Here is a 19,332-nt window from a genome sequence, read left to right as displayed (position 1 = left end):
TGAAGAGTCCATGCGAGAATTTTTGGACCTGCCTGATCTAAGAATGAAGGTTTGCAATTATTAGAACAAGTAACATTCTAACAATTGCAAATTTCTACAATGTCTTTCCATGCAGTTTTAGTTCTGAAGAATATACTTCATACAGATTTCAACCTAAGTGAAAACCCTGCTGCCCTAGGTGTTACAAATAAGTAGTATCATTTTCTTTTTGTAGTGAAATCTTTCATCCAATCATATTCTTGTATGCAAATATATCATAGCCAGTTCAGACAAAATAGCACAAATAAAGCTAAGTGCTCAGTCAGGACAAAATCACTCAGCTTCTCTGATTCCTCATTTCACCTGTGTTTCAGGAACTAACTAAATATGTCAACTGAAAATACGAAAAAACAAATCCCAGAGAGCAAGTCTGCTCCAGCTCTGCCTGCACCACTCAGTGATCTGAAAATTAAGTATACAAAGGTTAGTAATATTATGCATGCTTGTTAACTTGCCTTAAGCATTTATAAACAACTATATCTGTACTTAAATTAGTATTGTTCAAACCATCTAAATAACTCTAACTCAGCTATTGTATGCGGTGTTGTTGTAGCCATGTTGGTCCCAGGAAATTAGACACACAAGGTGGGAGAAATAATACCTTTCCTGAAGAGCTGTGTGTAAGCTCAAATGCTTGTCTCTTTCACCAACAGAAGTTGGTCCCAGAAAAGATACTACCTCACTCACCTTGTCTCACTAACTCAATTGTGTATTTACAAATATTTACCTCAGTTTAATTCTTATACTGTAATTTCTGGTAACTTTCTCTGATGTCTTTTGTCCTGAGAAACTGTTCCAAGGGGTTGGTAAGTTTTATTCTATTGTTTTGGGGATGCTGTCCATATTTTTTCAGAAGCTGAGACCTGAGGCCATAAGTATCCTGGAAAGTATAAACAATCCAGAGATGGAAATATTTATATAATCATTGAACAGCAAGAGAATAAAAGATAAATATAGAACATGTTAACAATTAGTCTTATTTCTTTTAAATAAATTGGGATAGTTACAGATATGTCAGTGAGGCTAGTCTGGATGAAAGTTTAAAAAAACTAAAGCAAGGGTCCTCCTGTTCGTGACTTATTTTCCTACAGATGACAAACCCATTTCTCTAGCTAAGCAAATAACTATCAATAAAACAGCTAAAGTCCACCATTGCTAATTAGTCAGGATTACCAGAGATATTGTATAATAGCAAATTCTTTCCATGCTCATGTAAAAACACACAGATAAGGTAAGCATTAATTGTATCCTCCAAGCTAACCTTAAAAACAGATTTATGTTCCTAGTTTAAAAAGAGACTTTATGTGTTTGGTACCACTGTATACTATTAGTTGCAAGAGTCTCTGAACTTTGAGCAAACAGCAAAACCGTTGGTACTTTCTGCAATGTCAAAGTTTCAAGTACATTGTTGGTAGAGCAAAGGGAAATCAGCAGTAAAGAGAAGCTGAGCAACTTCTTTAAAATTGCAGCTTTTACTGGCCACGGCTATTTCAGTTTCTGGACACAAAGCAAAATGCCTCATAATCAAAGTTACAGCTATACAGAAAAGTTCACATGTAAAACAATCAAGAAAGTGTTCTTGATGTGACTTCTTGAACTAAACTTCAATTTTTTCAGAATACAAATATGCATGGAATTGAATTTAGCTTTTCATCAGTCAAAACTTGACTCCTTTTAAAACTTTAGGGTAATCTAGAGAGCTCAGCCCCATTCAGGATCAGCTGTATTGGACCCAGTTCTGCACCCTATTTTCAGGGAACACCCACATTGATTTCAGTGTCTATTTTTCATCCAAGAAAAAAGTCAGGATTGGGGCATCGTTTTGTAAATATTTAACAAGTTGTTAAAACTGTGCAAGTGCAGTATAGTTCTGATATGTGATTGTTCATTTGGGTTATTCCTGTCTCAAAGTTTAAAAGGGCTTAATCCAGGAAAGATATCCTAAGAACTGCAGTGATGCATTTTCAGTTTTTGAATTACTCTACAGACAAAAAGTAACATGTTTTTGAAGGTCTGAAAAGAATACATTGGAATATTCCTCCACACTCCCCACTTCTTTCTTTCCACAATATTTAACCAACATAAGGTCATTTAGAAAACTTTTTACTAATAGGACCAATTTTGTAAGTAACCACAGAATCATATCAGATATTTTAACATTACCATCTAAAATGGACATTATCAGGTCTCAGTTTCTTGAATATAACATCTTTTTTTCTGAAATAACAAATGCACAAGTGCCTTGTCAGAGACTGTGTTTGCCAAGAGGCAAGTGTTTCTCTATATATGAAGGTTTACATCTTTCAGCTAATTCAGAGCTTTGTGTCCATTATTGGGGACTGAACGAAGGGTAAAATCCAGTTCATGAAAAGATCATTTGAAAATGCAAATCATTGTGGTTCCAGTCACAGTCCACAGCTGTACATGCAGAGAGGACCAGATGGGCCTCCGCTACCTTTCGTAGCACTTTCCCGCTGTTGCCAAAATCCCATTGAGAACTGCCTGTGGGCCTGGAGACTGGGTAAATTGAGAGCTGGGGTGAGGGAATCAGGTAACACGGGGGGCAGGAAGCACACACAAATGCAGCACATAACCAACCCATAACTAAACCTCTGACAAGCCAACATTGCCTAAGGCTGAGATGACTTTGGTAGGGCCTTCCATTCTATGTAGCCACTTCCCTCCCCCTCCCCCGACCCTTTATGGGGCTTCCAGAGGATATAGCTACAGGCAAAACATCATTGCAGTTAAGCTTCAGGGTGCCACACAATAGTTGGGGGGAAGGACGAGGCAGAACCTGTGCAGCAGTACATGCTCTTCTGTCTACACATGCCTTGACCTCCAGCATATTCTCAAACATTTGAAGAATCTAGGTTGTCTTCCTGTTCAACATGGGATGAGTGCACCCCTCTGCCCTCAATAGATTGATCTAGGGGAGACTTTCTGGTTGGACCCTCAAGGACTTTGCCTTGTATTATGGGCCTTTTATCACCGGTTTTTCTACAACAGGGAGCAATGTGGCCCTAAATAATTAAATCCAATTAATCCAGATAGGAGTCTGTACCTCTCTCATAAAGCATTCTACAAAGATCCTTAACACACTCAGGAGTCAGTTGCCAGAAGCTGAGCATGGGCGAGAGGGGATGGATTACTGTATGATTGCCTGTTCTGTTTGTTCCCTCTGAACCAGCTGGTATTGGCCACTGTCGGAAGACAGGATATTGAGCAAGAAAGATTTTTGGTCTGAGCCAGTATGTGTTTTTAAATTGGATGGATTAATTTTTAAATTCCCAAATATCCTGAATCAGGGCAGGATCCTGAATTCCTTGGGTAGCCAAAACTCCTTTAAAGACATGCCAGCAAAATCAGTGAGTGTTTTAGGTATGAAAGAAATGTAAGAATGGCTCACGTGCACTGGTAAATATTTTACTTTGTTACACTAAAGAATTAGACAATGATTGTTTCACAAATTACTTGTGTTGTGAGGCTTCTGAAAATATCAGGGCCCTCTGGAGCACCTATGGGCATCAAAGCACAATTAGTTACTTATCAGGTAGTTAAATTGTGTGAGGTAGCAGAAAAAAACATTTATCTTGCCACCACTGCCCTTCACAGTATCTGAGGGAAAGCCATGTTGTGTGTAAAGGTAAATTGCTTGCAGTAAAAAAAGGAAAAGTGGAAAATTAATTTAAAATCTATTTTAATCATTACAGCTAGAAGCAAAGAAGAGGAAATAAAAGGTTACAATTTTTTAAAAAGTCAAACACATGCTCAATTGCTGCCTAAGTCTGTAGGTTCTTAAAATCCCTGGGTGCGTGAGTTCCCAGAGCTTATTGCAGGAACTATGTTTCTGTCTGTGAGCATGTGCGGCCAGCTCATTGTAAAATACCTGCACATCCATCTTATGCCTAAGTCCCAGCAGTATCCTCAGACTAAGCATTCCATTTCCTGTTTCACCTGAGCCAGTAAACATTTTCACACAAAGTAACTTGGGGAATCGTCCATCATAGCTTTTAGCGTGTGACTAGAAGACTCACATAGGATATGGAAAACTAAGGTTCAGTACTCCCCCTGCCCCGCTTTTGCCTGAAGTGGGGTAGGGATTTGAACTTATTCCCACCCACCCACCTGCAACACACACACTCAAGTGAGGTCCTGATTAGCTGATGATGAGATATTCTAGTCTTCAGGTCTCAATCTCTCCCATTGAAGCTATTCCAATGTGCATGAATACTTAAATATGCATTGGGCCAGCAAGAGAGTGAGAATGATTGTATGGCCTAGTGAGGTACTCCTCTGGTTGGTGAGAGACCAGCCTTTTTCCTCATACCTGTGTGCCTCCCTGGCATTTCTTGCAAAACATGGCTTACACCCCTCTACACAGGAGAGAGCTCATGACTGAGAATTCCAAAATTTAGGCACCTAACTCCCTGAGAAAGGCAGGATTTATGTTATACCCATCTCCTCAGCATTTCTGATTAACCCGGATAGTTAGAATTATAGGATACCTAGAAAGGGTTATCTGCAAGGCAGAGCGTTTTTCCCATCCCAGCTTACTGAGACCTGGTGGCCAGGTTCAGGTGTTTTAAGTTGTTTTGCTGTTGTTTTGAGTCTTTTTGTGATAATAAAAGCCATCCCTTGAGGAATTAACCTTGGATTGAACTATAGTGTGGGTGGCTGATTTCATCTTCTCTGGCTGGCACAACTACCCACTATCTTACTGTGGGCAACAATTATTTTGAGTTAAATGGAAATCTTTCTTGCTAAAGGGTAAACATGGGGATAAATACAATTTGTAGAAGCCAGCCTGAGTAACATGGTTGCACAATGAGGGTTTCTGCAGAGATGGGGATCAGGAATTTCTTTCTCCCAGGCCACCGAGTAGCTTAGGAACCCCTCCTCAGTTGCTATGGAAGTCTTCAGAGCTTGAAGTCTTTGTGCAATAGCCCACTGCCAGCTGGGAGCCAACTGCCAAAAAGATTCACGCAGCAGATCATCCTGCCTTGTGCCATCCTTAAAGAGACATTTTATCACCCATGTAAAGAGGCCCTGCAGAACTATGTTCCACATCATATAGCAAGCAAATAAAATCCCCAGATAAGGAACTAAAGACTTCAATCTTGCAGGCGCCTAAACCACACAAGACTGAAGCTAAACCTTGCAGAGCTGCCAATTTCCCACATTTCTGATTGTCTGGAATGAATTGCTGTAACCCAGGCACTTGGATAATTTTACTATACTTTTATCACTGACGATGAATGCCAATCCAATGATATTTTGTTTGCTGCCACCATAGCGTGACCATCTGGGTCAGAATTTTTAAATACAAAGCTTCAGAACACTATAACAGTGGCAGAATCCATCTACAACAAATGTTGGTTTCTAGCTCTAGTGACAAGGACAGGAGTCTTCATAAGCTCATGTGGAGACTTGCCATCTTACTTGAAGGTCTCTGTGAAAACCACAGCTATACAATGCACACCATAAGATTTTTAAGGAAAAAGTTACTTAATGCAAAGATTTGACTGGTCAGAAACTCTTAAGCCCAATCATCTGTATCTAGTCCTTATAAGTGAACACCCATGAAGCATGTGCAACAATGGATGAGCATCAGAAACACACCTCCTTATGGAAGACCTGCATATCTGACAGCAAATATTACCACACCATTTTGCAAGATAACTGTGGCCATTTTCTTAAGCATGGTCAATCAGTGTACTGCAATTCAAGCAAAACATAGTCTGTTCTTTGTGGCAGCGTATGTTCTGTTTTTAGTACACTGCAACTCATGTGTCAATGGTGTACACTCCAAAGGAGCATAGCTGCCAACATACTCTTGAGTTCCTGGATTAAAATTGGTCCCAGCATTACAGCATATAAAACATTGCATATAGGCTGGATTTTGGCTTTTTGCACCATTTTCTTTAGTACATACTTGTATAAGCAAACTCATAATGTGTCCTAACAGAGATTTTTGGATACTGCAATTTTCAGTGCCTCGTACATAGGTTTGTTCATAGTGTGAGGTTAGGTTTAAGATTAAATAATATTAGGAACAATAATAAGTAAGGGACTCTCAAATAACATCATTCAAAAAAGAACTAGATAAATCCATGGAGGTTAGATACATCAATACTTATTATCCAACATTTTTAGGAATGGCGTCTCTAGTCTGTTTAGCAGGGGCTGGAAATGGATGACAGGAGAGGGATCACTTGATAATTACCTGTTTCAGTTCACTCCCTCTGGGGCATCAGGCATTGGCCACTGTCAGAAGACAGGATACTGGGCTATATGGACCTTCGGTCATTCTTATGTTAGTTGTTTTAATACCCTAAATGCAGTACTTAATTCAGTATTTGCAAAACTTCCAAAAATGGTATATTTCACTCGTACTCTTTTCGCAGTGATGAATTTGGCATTGCACAACACTATTAACAATATGTTAATATTTAATCTCTTACATTCTCTCTTTTCTTGGAAACATAGCTAGTGAGTGGATATAATTTTTTTTATTAACCACTTGACAGCTGGGCTTTTATGTCCCCTCATAGCATCCCTAATTTCATAGGACTCCTTAGGATCAGCCATGACCCATCTATGAAATCACTAGGAAGTCATATAATACCTCATTATCTTTACCACAAACCTCAGATTTAGGCATCATTGGCTGTACTTATGTCTCTTTCAATACCTATACAAATAAACTAATATGTATACAAAAAAATATAAGATTGCACATGTCCCAGTTTAGGAAATATTAGTTCTGGACTTGAGGTTTCATAGATTCATAAGGCTGGAAGAGACCTAGCCAGGGTTTGTCAAGCCGAGACTTAAAAACCTCTAGGGATGGAGATTCCACCACCTCCCATTCCAGTGCTTCACCACTCTCCTAGTGAAATAGTTTTTTCTAATATCAAACCTAGACCTCCCACCCACTGAAACTTGAGACCATTGCTCCTTGTTCTGTCATCTGTCACTACTGAGAATAGCCTGTCTCCATCCTCTTTGGAACCTCCCTTCAGGAAGTTGAAGTCTGCTATCAAATTCCCCCTCACTCTTCTCTTCTGCAGACTAAATAAACCCAAATCCTCATAGGTCATGTGCTCCAGCCCCCTAATCATTTTGGTTGCCCTCCACTGGACCCTCTCCAGTGCGTTCACATCCTTTCTATAGTGGGGGCCCCAGAACTGGACGCAATACTCCAGATGTGGCCTCACCAGAATAAAATAAAGGGGAATAATCACTTCTCTAATTCTGCTGGCAATGCTCCTCCTAATGCAACCTAATATTCCATTTGCGTTCTTGGCTACAGGAGCACACTGTTGACTCATATCCAGCTTCTCATCCACTGTAATCCCCAGGTCCTTTTCTGCAGAACTGCTACTTAGCCATTCAGTTCCCAGCCTGTAACAATGCTTGGGATTCTTCCATCCCAAGTGCAGGACTCTACTCTTGTCCTTTTTGAACCTCATCAGATTTCTTTTGGCCCAATCCTCTAATCTGTCTAGGTCACTCTGGACCCTATCCCTGCCCTCCAACATATCTACCTCTCCCCCTAGCTTAGTGTCATCCACAAACTTGCTGAGTGTGCAATCCATCCCCTTATCCAGGTCATTAATAAAGATGTTGAACAAAACCAGCTCTAGAACTGATCCTTGGGGCAGCTTTTCCCACATCATCTGTCACTAGGTTACCTCCCTCATTTAGTAAGGGCCCCATACTCACTCTGATCACCCTCTTCTTGCTAACATGCCTGTAGAAACCTTTCTTGTTACCCTTCACATTTCTTGCTAGCTGCAATTCTAAATGTGCTTTCATCTTCCTGATAACTCCCCTGCATTCTCAAGCAATATACTTATACTCATCCCTCGCCATCTGTCCAAGTTTTCACTTCTTGTAAGCTTCCTTTTTGTGTTTAAGCTCACCAAGGATTTCCCCAGTAAGCCAATCTGGTCACCTACTATATTTGCTTTTCTTACTGTGCATCGGGATGGTTTCTTCCCGTGCCTTTAATAAGGCTTCTTTAAATTACTTCCAGCTCTCCTGGACTCCTTTCCCCTTCATGTAAGCATCTGAGGGAATCCTGCCCATCAGTTCTCTGAGGGTATGTCTACACTACCCCGCTAGTTCGAACTAGTGGGGTAATGTATGCATACCACACTTGCTAATGAAGCCCGGGATTTGAATTTCCCGGGCTTCATTAGCATAAGCGGGGAGCCGCCATTTTTAAATCCCCGCTGCTTCGAACCCCGTGCAGCGCGGCTACACGGGGCTCGAACTAGGTAGTTCGGACTAGGTTCCTATTCCGAACTACCGTTACGCCTCGTGAAATGAGGTGTACCGGTAGTTCGGAATAGGCACCCTAGTCCGAACTACCTAGTTCGAGCCCCGTGTAGCCGCGCTGCACGGGGTTCGAAGCAGCGGGGATTTAAAAATGGCGGCTCCCCGCTTATGCTAATGAAGCCCGGGAAATTCAAATCCCGGGCTTCATTAGCAAGTGCGGTATGCATACATTACCCCGCTAGTTCGAACTAGCGGGGTAGTGTAGACATACCCTGAGGGAGTCAACATCCGCTCTTCTGAAGTCAAGGGTGTGTATTTTGCTACTCTTCTTTCTTCCTTTGGTCAGGATCCTGAAACATACCATCTCATGATCACTGTTTCTCAGGTTGTCACCCACCTCTACTTCCCCTACTAGTTCCTCCCTGTTTGTGAGCAGCAAGTCAAGCAGTGCATCGCCCCTGGTCAGTTCCTTTAGCACTTGTACCAAGAAGTTATCCCCAACATTCTCCAAAAACTTCCTGGATTGTCTGTGTACTGCTGTATTGGTCTCCCAACAGATGTCAGGGTGATTAAAGTCCCCCAGGAGAACCAGGGCCTGTGATCTGGAAGCTTCTCTTTGTTGTCTGAAGAAAGCCTCATCTACCTCATCCATCTGATCCGGTGGTCTGTAACAGACATCAACCACAACATTACCCCTTGTTGCTTTCATCTCTAAACTTAACCCAGAGACTCTCAACAGGCTTTATACTCTTCTATGACAGTGCTCCAGTCATGTGAGTCATCCCACCAAGTCTCCGTTATTCCAGTCAAATCATAGTTCTTTGACTGGGCCAGGGCTTTCTGTTTGTTTTCCAGGCTTCTTGTATTCATCGTGTTCATACACTTTAGATAACCAGTTGATTGCCCTACCTTCTCCATTCGAATCAAGGGTCCTCCTTTGTTGCTCCTTCCTCCTTGTGTTTCCCTATCAAAATATTCACCTTTACCATTTTTTGGGTCACAGAATCAGATTAAGCACTATGTCTAGCATTTGAGTAAATAAATCTCCATTCTCCTGAGCAAATTGACATGCTTCATTACACAGTATATGTGGTGGTGACTTCAATATGCTAAATTGCAATACCATGCAATCCTGCTATTACAACTGTCTTTCCTGCATTCTGCCCATTGGTAAATCAAACACATTTGTTCTAACTTGCCCAAAAATGTTTCCTTATTTTCCAGTTCAATGTTGGAACACCTACTAGGCTGAGTGACAGAATAGGGTGATATTAGAAATGGGAAACCTCATTCTCATGCTCATTCTGCAGCAGCTATGTCCATCAGCACCCTCCCAATTTGCCTCAGTGGTGGTAATATGAGGAGCTTTGTGTTAGGTGATGGTTTTAGCTGTCATCATATAGACATGTCTACTAAAAAACCTCCATTGCTTATGACAGTGGTAGAATTTGAGCTGATGGTAAAATATAATGCATAGAATGAGGGATCTGGATCCACAGATAATTGGGAAGACTTGATAAGTTATGGTACATATTTTTACTATAGGTCTTCTCATGTAATAATGCCCTCAATAAAGAGTACCTCAGTTTACAACTAGCACTGGTGTGACTATTTATCATTTTTACCCACTGAACAATATATAAGATGTTTTTACGGATATTTTCCCTCTTTTCTTTTCTGGAGTAAATTATATGTTGCTTGTGTGGCATTTCACAAAAAGTGTTGACTTTTTGTGAAAGAAAAATTAACTTTTATGTATCAAATGGAAGCTCCGGAATGGGGAGGAAGTCTAGTCCAGTTAGCCAACAAAACCTTGTTCTAGTTAACTTTTGTATAGAAACTAGCACTTTGAATTTTACCTCACCATTGAGTTACTTACTTCCCACTGGATCTTTTTCAAACTCCATACCAATGTTAAGATTTTACAGGCACTCAATAGTTAAAACCCTGCAGATCTGACATATATGGGGAGCATTTGGTTCGGTTTCACAGTTTCAGCAACTGTTGGGCCAGTTCAGTTCTGTACCACACTCAAAGAGAAACTGTGTCTGAAAGGCACAAAAGTGATCACAGTATTTGATACAGTACTATTATAATCAGTTTACTATGGTATCATGTTCACTATAAAGAAAAACTCTACTTTACCATGGTGATATGTGAGATGCCAATTTTTCCTTCTCATTACAAAGGAAAATAATTGCAGTACCTCTAATATCACTAGGTGGTAATTGTAGGTAAATGTTGACTTTTTCATAACTGCTGTGGTTTCTTTCACAGCATTTTATAGGGAAATGCTGTTTATACTATTTGTACCAACACTCATACTAACCTTCAAGCAGGATTTACAAGTAACAAAACACCAAGGAGAGAGACAGCATTAATCATGTTGGAATCCTCATGTTGTGTAGTGTTAGAAAATATGAAGTCAGTATAAGATCAGTGTAGCTTAAAACCAAGGAGAAGAAAAGTCCCATATGGAACACACTACAAAATTGAGGGTAAAAAGTGGATAAGATAGGGTGGTGATTTTATCCCTGCCAATCCTGAAACTTTTATGCTGTCCTTGAAGGAAATGCTTGTGTGTTTCTGTTGTCTTCCAGATTTTCTAAGGAATTCAGATATTTACTTCTTAAAGGGAAGTTTTCCACAATAAAAGTGGATTTGCTAATAACATAATCAATTTTTTTTTTGGTGAGAGTGACTTAATTTGTGCTTTTAATGGTCAGTCCTGTCCCAAATATGGGAGGTTGAAATATCCATCCAGTCAAGTTTTATTATAATTCTGCTTGTGTGCCAGGATATCTCAATGTTCCTATCTGTGCAAGAGGGTTCTTGTTCCAGCTCTAAAAAGGAAAATTGGCACTAGCTGCTCTTTCTGCCTGTATAAAGGTTAAAGCTGCATATGCAATGGCTTATGAAATATGCAAATATTTCTGGCAAATATGAGATAATCTTGGATGATGATTTCAGCAGTTTTAGAACTGCTGCATAAACCACTTGTGATTATCTTTGGTTTGAACTGACCACAGTTTATTTTTATTGTTGTTATTCATTATATTTGTTTATTGCCAACAACATGCTCAGTACTGTATAAGAGTTAAAATAAAAAAGACATTAAGGCAGGATACCCAGAAGGGAGACGCACTTACTGGTTTGGTTTTAAATCTTACTAGCTCACTTCCAGTACATACAATGCAAGAAGTTAGTCATTAGAAGTCATTGAAATGATAAGAAGTTGATTGTTTGGAATACCACACCCAGAATGTGTAAGAGGAAGAGATACATGGAGCATCAAGTCTGGGGGATGAGGAGGGGAAAGAGTAAGAGAGACATGATAAAAGATTTAATCGGGGAGGGGGGTTGAGCCTTAGCTGACTGGGTGTTGACCATCCCCAGAGAAAATTAAAAGCTGGCTTGGGGAGTCCATGAAAAAAATTAACTTAGAATAGAGGTCCTTCAATTGCTAAAATTTGAGAACCATTTCCCTACATACGTTCAAATACTGACTGAAAAGATGTGGGACTCCTTTGGGACAAAAACAGTCAGTCAGTCTTAATTGTAGACCTTGTTGTACTACACATATGTAATACTCTAGAATTAACATGTATACAAGTCACTGTGCACCATGTTCTGCTCTCAGTAAACAATGGTATAACCCACTGAAGTCAGAGAGGCTGCTCCCACATAGCTGAGAATGGAATTTGACCCAGTATATTTAAAATATATCACGTTGCAAAATATTTTTATTTAACAAATAAAAACAAATTATAGTTCTATAACAGTTTAAATAAGCTTCCTACATTGCTGTATGCATTTTGACATTTATGTGCAATGTGTTTTTAAAATCTATCTAATAATTACAAAGACAATCCATGATTTTGCCAAGTAGGTAGTGTCATTTTAGTAATCACGGATGTAAATGCCTCTTGATCTACAGATACTCCTCCCTGAAATGAAATATATCTCCAAGTTCCTGTACAAGATTAATAGTATTACATTTCTACTTTTAAATAAGCTTTTATTAGGATCATATTTAATGAAGCAACAATCTGCACGCCAGAGGGATTTGGAATAAAATCACAAAGACTAGTGTTCCTTTTTATTTTTCTCCTGTGATATGGAAGCAGAGGAGTGTACAAACCACATTTTCTGGCTCTTGCAGTATGCCTCAATGATTCCTTCTTTTGTTGTAGATTTCATTAAACTGGACACAGTTCTTTAGTGTTGTCTTTCATTTCAGAGACACATGTTGTTTGAAAGGAAACGAAAGAAAAGTGAGATAAATAAAACGGATCTCTCCCAAACATCCCTTGTACTGGGACCCGTTGGTCATCTTCCGTTAGGTCAGCAGTTCTCAATCAGGGGTCTGGGCCTCCTAGGGGGCTGTGAGCATGTTTCAGGAGGTCCACCAAGCAGGGTCAGTATTATACTCGGCAGGGCCAGGGCAGAAAGCCAAAGCCCCCCTGAGCAGGGGTGAAGCCCTAAGCCCTGCTTCCCAGGGTTGAAATGGAAACCTGAACAACTTAACTTTGTGGGGCCTGATGTAACTCCGGGTCCAATTGCCCTGCTTGCTATCCCCCTATTGTTGGCCTTGGCTTTTTATAAGCAGAATACCAGTTAATGAGGCACAGGTGTAGTCTTTATAGCACGTGGAGGGGGGAAGAGGGCCTCAGGGGAAAAAAGAGTTTGAGAACCTCTGTGTTAGGTGACAAATCTGCCTCTACGGTACAACAGCCTGTGTGATTCTGCTGGTTAAGTGGGAGACAGGATTTCAAGAGGGCCATACGGCATGTTTACATTGCCTATGCAGCACAGAGCTCAGTTCCCAGGGAGACCCCCGTAAACTAGCAGAGCAGGACGAGGGAACGTACGGTTACACAGTTCCACCTGTCATCCATATCCCTGCTGAAGGGTGTGTTAATGCTAGAGCAGCTGCAGTGCATAGTGAAAGTACATATAAGACTCTATAGGCCATTTACTGCCTTCGAGCCACCTGTGCAAGTTCTCTGAGTGTCAATGATCTTGAAGAAGCAATTATTTTACTATGTGAGATGAAAGCCCTGAAAGAAAGGCTGCATTTTTAAAGTCTATGGTTACTCAAAGCAGATAGATGGATTTTACTGAAATTTCCAAACTCTTTAAAATTCTACATTTATTTATCCTTATTTATTCTGCAAAAATCCAAGGGGCTTATTTCCAAATGAGACATAAGGACTTAAAACATATATATATATTGATATATTGATATTGATATTGATATTGATATTGGATAACTCTTAGCTATAATGTGATATCATGTCAATTTTTCATTGCAACAGGTACTAAACTTGGACAATGTGTTTCTGATGATGTTCAATTTTTGTTTCCTTATTTCCTTGCAGATATTTATAAACAATGAATGGCATGATTCAACTAGTGGCAAAAAATTCACCGTCTATAATCCTGCAACTGGAGATAAAATTTGTGAGGTAGAAGAAGGGGACAAGGTATGTTTTTACAGCTTTGCCATGAATTTGCTTTCTTTGTATACAATCTAGTCACCTTGCCATTATTCCTGCTATTTATTTCTGAATTCTTTCCTCCCATAATGCCCAGCTCCTTGTTCTCATTGTTCCTTCAGTGAAGATACAAAACTGTGCTCAAGATACACCTGATACAATACAAAAAAATTGGGATACCACCAATTCATCACTGTCTGATTTATTTCAAAGTGGTGCCTAATTTGAAAGCCTTTCTTAACAGTTCTATTCACAGTAAGCCTATGGGCTATGTAATTACAGTTACATTAGGCAGCCACACTAGCCTGCTAGGCATACAACTCTTACATAAAATGTCATGGAATCTTGGTTAATAAGTGGTCACAACTCTGTACATATGTCTTTTGTGACTGATTCCAGTACGATGGTGCTTCTTTACAACACAGTGGGTCATTTAATGCAGATGCACAATGATGAATGCTACCTACTGAATCACCAGCACTAATTTCTGCAAAATTAAGCTGGTTCATAAATTGTTTACCTGTTAAGATTTGATGGGAAGACTGCAAAGCCAGTAGACAAATGTGCATATTTTCCAGGTATTAAAAAAATGCACATATGTACAGTAATTTCAAAAATATGGAACAGAACTCCAAGAACTCCTATATTTTCATAATTTTGTATGATTTTCTATTTGTAAAGACTTTACTTAGTAACACTAGCAAGTTTCAGTGCATATTATCAAGTACAGGGTTATATGTTTAAATATAGTAGGCTCTTTTGTTTACATAGTTTTAGAACTGATGACCAGAGACTTTTTTTGGATGAACTCTCTAAAAGGAACCCTGAGATGCAAGTGTTATATTTCTAGCTGACAACTATAGAAAAACTTTTAACTAGACCCATGGAAAAATTTCTGATTTTATCTGTTAATGTTTTCATTCATGCAAATATTTGCTCTTGTTTGCCTGTGTGTATGTTCATTCCTGAGCATGTATATATACATCAGTGCACACATTTTTTTCTGTTTCTATATATTTTTCTCATTTGTGGCATCATTTTTGCCTCAAAATGTTCCCATTTTTACTTAGAGAAGTTTGTGTGCAAATAATGATTTCTGTGAATATAAATTGGTCTGTGGTGAAATTAATAAGAAAATGCACAAAACACTTTTTCAGGGATTTTGCATTTAATTAAAATATTTTGCACCTGTTTTAATACTAAGTACTCAGTCCTGCTTTCACTGTATTTCACTGTAACTCCCTCTAAGTCAACAGCAATATAGTAATGCTTATTGAGCTGAATCTTCAAAGGTGTGGTTTCACTGGGGCTCAAGCCCTCTATTCATGCAGTGTGGGTCTGAGCTTGAGAGATTTATATACAGGCAGTCCCCGGGTTACATGGATCTGACTTACATCGGATCCCTACTTACAAACGGGGTGAGGCAACCCCACACTAGCTGCTTCCCCCCAGCAGACCAGGGAGACGTGAAGCTAGCATCCCCCTCCCTCCCCCCAACAGACCAGGGAGACGCGGAGTGGCTTTTCTCAGCAGACACCTCAGCTTGAAAATAAAGGACTGAGGGAAATGAGGTGTGGGAGAATAAAACTGAGCTCTGGAGAAATGTTTGGCTAGAGTTTCCCCTACAATATGTACCAGTTCCGACTTACATACAAATTCACCTTAAGAACAAACCTACAGTCCCTAGTACGTAACCCGGGGACTGCCTGTATAGGCAAGAGGGTTTGATCTCAAGCCTGACTCTGAGGCCAGGCTTACATTGCAGAGTAGACATACTCATAGTTTCACTGTTGCAAAAACTCCTTCGTATTCAACCTACATGTCCCTTTTCTTAATTGTCTCCAATTTCTCCAAGTTTTATCATTTTTTATTGGACCAAATAATGTGTTTATGATGTCTTCAGCCTTTGAATGCATAGCATAGTTCAGTGCCCTTGTTGTTCATCTTCCCATCCTCTTTTGGTGACCATTTTGTCCTAATACGGTAGAGATCCAGCTTAAGTATTCTATTGGCAGTAGAATTCTGTGGATTTTAAGTTACAGGTTTCAGCACTTTACCAGATACCGAGCCCATGAATATGATGCTAGGATTCAGATCCAAGTGAGATTGTCTGACAGGTGTTGAAGCACAAGAGCTGATTGTAAGATACCCAGCAATGAACCGGTTTGCTGTGCAGACTTGGATCTCTTTCTCACAGGCGGCTAAATAAAGTCCTTCATGGGAATGGGTTTCCTATAGTTTCAAGTACCTCAGCAGGACATGTGACATAGGAAGCATTTATTGAACAAATGTTCAATCTACTGTATATTTTAGTTTGTCTGTCGGTCTATCTGTCTGTTCAAAAACTCCTAAATGGTAAGAAATAGGAACACCTCATTTGGTATACAAATTTGTCTTATCATAACTGAAAGCTAGGTTATGATAACTGAAAGCTAGATTTGTCATAGGTTTGGCTATGACAAATCAGGAAAGAGATCTTGGAGTTATCGTGGATAGTTCCCTGAAAACTTCCACACAGTGTTCAGCAGCGGTCAAAAAGGCAAATAGGATGCTAGGAATTATTAAGAAAGGGATAGAAAATAAGATACAGAATATTTTACTGCCCCTGTATAAAACTATGATAAGCCCACATCTTGAATACTGTGTACAGATGTGGTCGCCTCACCTCAAAAAAGATATTTTGGCCTTGGAAAGGGTTCAGAAAAGGGCAACTAAAATGATTAGGGGTTTGGAATGGGTCCCATATGAAGATAGGCTAAAGCGACTGGGACTTTTCAGTTTAGAAAAGAGGAGACTAAGGGGGGATATGATAGAAGTATATAAAATCATGAGTGGTGTGAATAGGGTGAATAAAGAAAAGTTATTTATTAGTTCCCAAAATAGAAGAACTTGAGGACACCAAATGAAGTTAATGGGTAGCAGGTTTAAAACTAATAAAAGAAAGTTCTTCTTCACACAGCGTGTAGTCAACCTGTGGAACTCCTTGCCACAGGAGACTGTGAAGGCTAGGACTATAACAGAGTTTAAAGATAAGTTAGATAATTTCATGGAGGTTAGGTCCATAAAAGGCTATTAGCCAGGGGATAGAAATGGTGTCCCTGGGATCTGTTTGTCAGAGGCTGGAGAGAGATGGCAGGAGACAAATCGCTTGATCATTGTATTCAGTCCACCCTCCCTGGGGCACCTGGTGCTGGCCACTGTCGGCAGACAGGCTACTGGGCTAGATGGACCTTTGATCTGACCCAGTATGGCCGTTCTTATGTTCTTATGTAGGTAAGAGTTGATTGTGCCAGGAAAATGGGATATGCCTAGAATGGGGTATCTCATAATACCATCAGAAAGGAAACAGAATCACCAGGCAAGTGAAACTGGCTAGCTGGGAGTGCTCCCTCCCTTCCTATTCAGTACTGCCCCAACCCTAAGCCTCCCACCCTCCAGTTGCCTTTAGGAAGGGCAAGGGGGTTAAGCCCTCCTCTCCTCCCCCTTCCTCCCCCCTCTGCCCCATGGTACATACGGGGATATTGCTAGCTATTCTTCTTCATCAAGGAGTGAGGGGAAAGTGCACAGTTTGCTTCATTCCTCACTTCTAGCTGGGGAGCACAGGGAGCAGATGAACCTGGACCTGCCCTACCCAGGGGGACATGCACCTCTCCCCGTGATGTGTCCACTGCAGCTGTATTTGATGTGTCCACTGGAGAGGCACTTCTCACATGGCCCCAAGCTGCTGTGGTGAGAGAGGGGTGGGGGAATCCTCTCTCCCTGTGGCATCCTGCATACTGAACCCCTCATCCCCTGCCCTATCCCAAGGCAATGATGTAAATGAAGCATGCACATTTTCATTTTATTTTCAAAAAAAAAAAAATGAATTGAGTTAAGGACCTGAGCAATGCCAGGTAAATCTTCTAGTGTAATATAAAGCAAATGCATATCTATAACAAGTGTTTTTTTAAACACCTAAAAATACTTTTTAGGTTGCACCTCCTTAAACTGGGAGTTTCTGGTCTGGGAACATCTGTGGGTGTTCCTGGACAACAGGACCCAAGAACAGGGATGTCTGGCAGCAGGGCTGGAGCGCAGTAGCAGGGACTCAGCCAGGAGCCCCCTGGAGGGGGATGGGCAGCATGGCAGGGAGCTCTAGCCCAGGAGTGGCGATGGAGAGGTCCAACCCCAGCCCTCCAGCCCTAGGCCCTGCTCCAGAGCCCCAGCCCCAGACATGGAGCCAGGAGACTGCAGACCTCTGGCCATGGTGCTCTGGCCCCAGCAGCAGTGGAGCCGGAGGCAGCTAGGCAGCCCCAGACTGGGGCAGCAGTGGGACCAGGCTGGACCCCTAGTCAGGGGGCAGTAGAGCAACATGATCCATGACAGGAGGGCCTCTCCTGGTCCAGCAGATCCCCTCATTTGGGATCGGTCAGGTCCCAAGAGTGTCAGAACCATGGAGGTCCAAGTTGTAGTAAATCTGGCCCTATGAAATCTGGTCTTGGAATTTTTCATTCTTGTTCTTCTCCAGTCCAGATGGTCTGCAGCTTCCTTTCTTATTCCTATGTCCTTACCCAAAGAATGGCATAACCACTCTTGTTTGTCCAGTTGTATCTCACTGGCATTGTAGATACTTCTGATGTAAAGTGCCACCCTTTTACCTCTTCTCTGTTTAATCTTTAAATATCAACTTACATCGCAGATCAGGTTGGCCTGATATTTGATCATCTTCAAATTAAATTACTCATGACCTGCAACTGTTCACTTAACATAAGAAACTCTTGTAGCTTTCATTCTTTACACGCCATCTAACAACTCATTAAATAAAGAGATAATGCTGTGCAGCACACAGGTTTGCTTCATGTCCAGTAACTTTGTAAACTAATGTGTAATGACAACGGCTATTAACTAAATTGTCCAGTGAAATGTACAAATCTAGTAAATTACATAGTCATTGTAAATGCAATATTCTAGAGCCTAGACTTTAGATAACGAGCCAAGAGATTTTAGGAATTTAATTTGTGTGTACAATGTAGCTAACAAAGAGCTGTACATTGCCTTTCAGTGGTGTTTTTTTTTTTAATGAAGATTACAAAGCACAGATACATATGTGGGTGGGAACTGTTTTCCTTTCAGTTAGATGGCTCTTTCAGGCTACGCTTACTAATCCAGAAGGCCCCTAGTAATAATAAAGCATGACTACATTTATTTAACAAATGGTCAGTGAAATGTAAAGTAAATGCACATTTATAACAAGTGTATAAAAAAAAACCTAGTAAGTCTGGCCCTGTACACTGTCTCTTGGTAAAGATTTCCATATTACATTTAGTGTCATACAAGCAACAGAGCACGCGTTTATATTTTTTTGCTCAAAAGACTTAATTAGTTGAATTTTACTTTAGCTTTCTGGTTTCATGAATTCTTATTAGCTATTTTGGAATAGGTAATAGAAAAGATCCCTGAAAAAATAAGCATTTTATCATATATAGATTATAAGCATCTATTATCCTTAGGCTGATAGGCACCATACAAT

At 40.4% G+C, this 19,332-nt stretch overlaps 1 protein-coding gene across 1 annotated transcript in view; it reads left to right on the top strand.

Annotated features, from left to right (window-relative positions):
• Positions 1-282: 282 nt before the first annotated feature.
• ALDH1A1 (aldehyde dehydrogenase 1 family member A1) overlaps positions 283-19,332 on the top strand; it is a 54,149-nt gene continuing 35,099 nt past the window's right edge. The window contains exons 1-2 of the mRNA XM_006137823.5: positions 283-462; positions 13,707-13,811. Of these exons, the coding sequence (XP_006137885.3) occupies positions 367-462; positions 13,707-13,811 (201 nt within the window). The 5' untranslated portion in view covers positions 283-366. The remainder of the gene's footprint in view (positions 463-13,706; positions 13,812-19,332) is intronic.

The sequence above is a fragment of the Pelodiscus sinensis genome, chromosome 6 (genome assembly GCF_052426305.1).
Source record: "Pelodiscus sinensis isolate ZL-2025 chromosome 6, ASM5242630v1, whole genome shotgun sequence".
NCBI classification, from domain to species: Eukaryota; Metazoa; Chordata; order Testudines; family Trionychidae; genus Pelodiscus; species Pelodiscus sinensis.
Note: the sequence above shows the minus strand (reverse complement) of the source record. Positions and strands in the feature narration are given on the sequence as shown.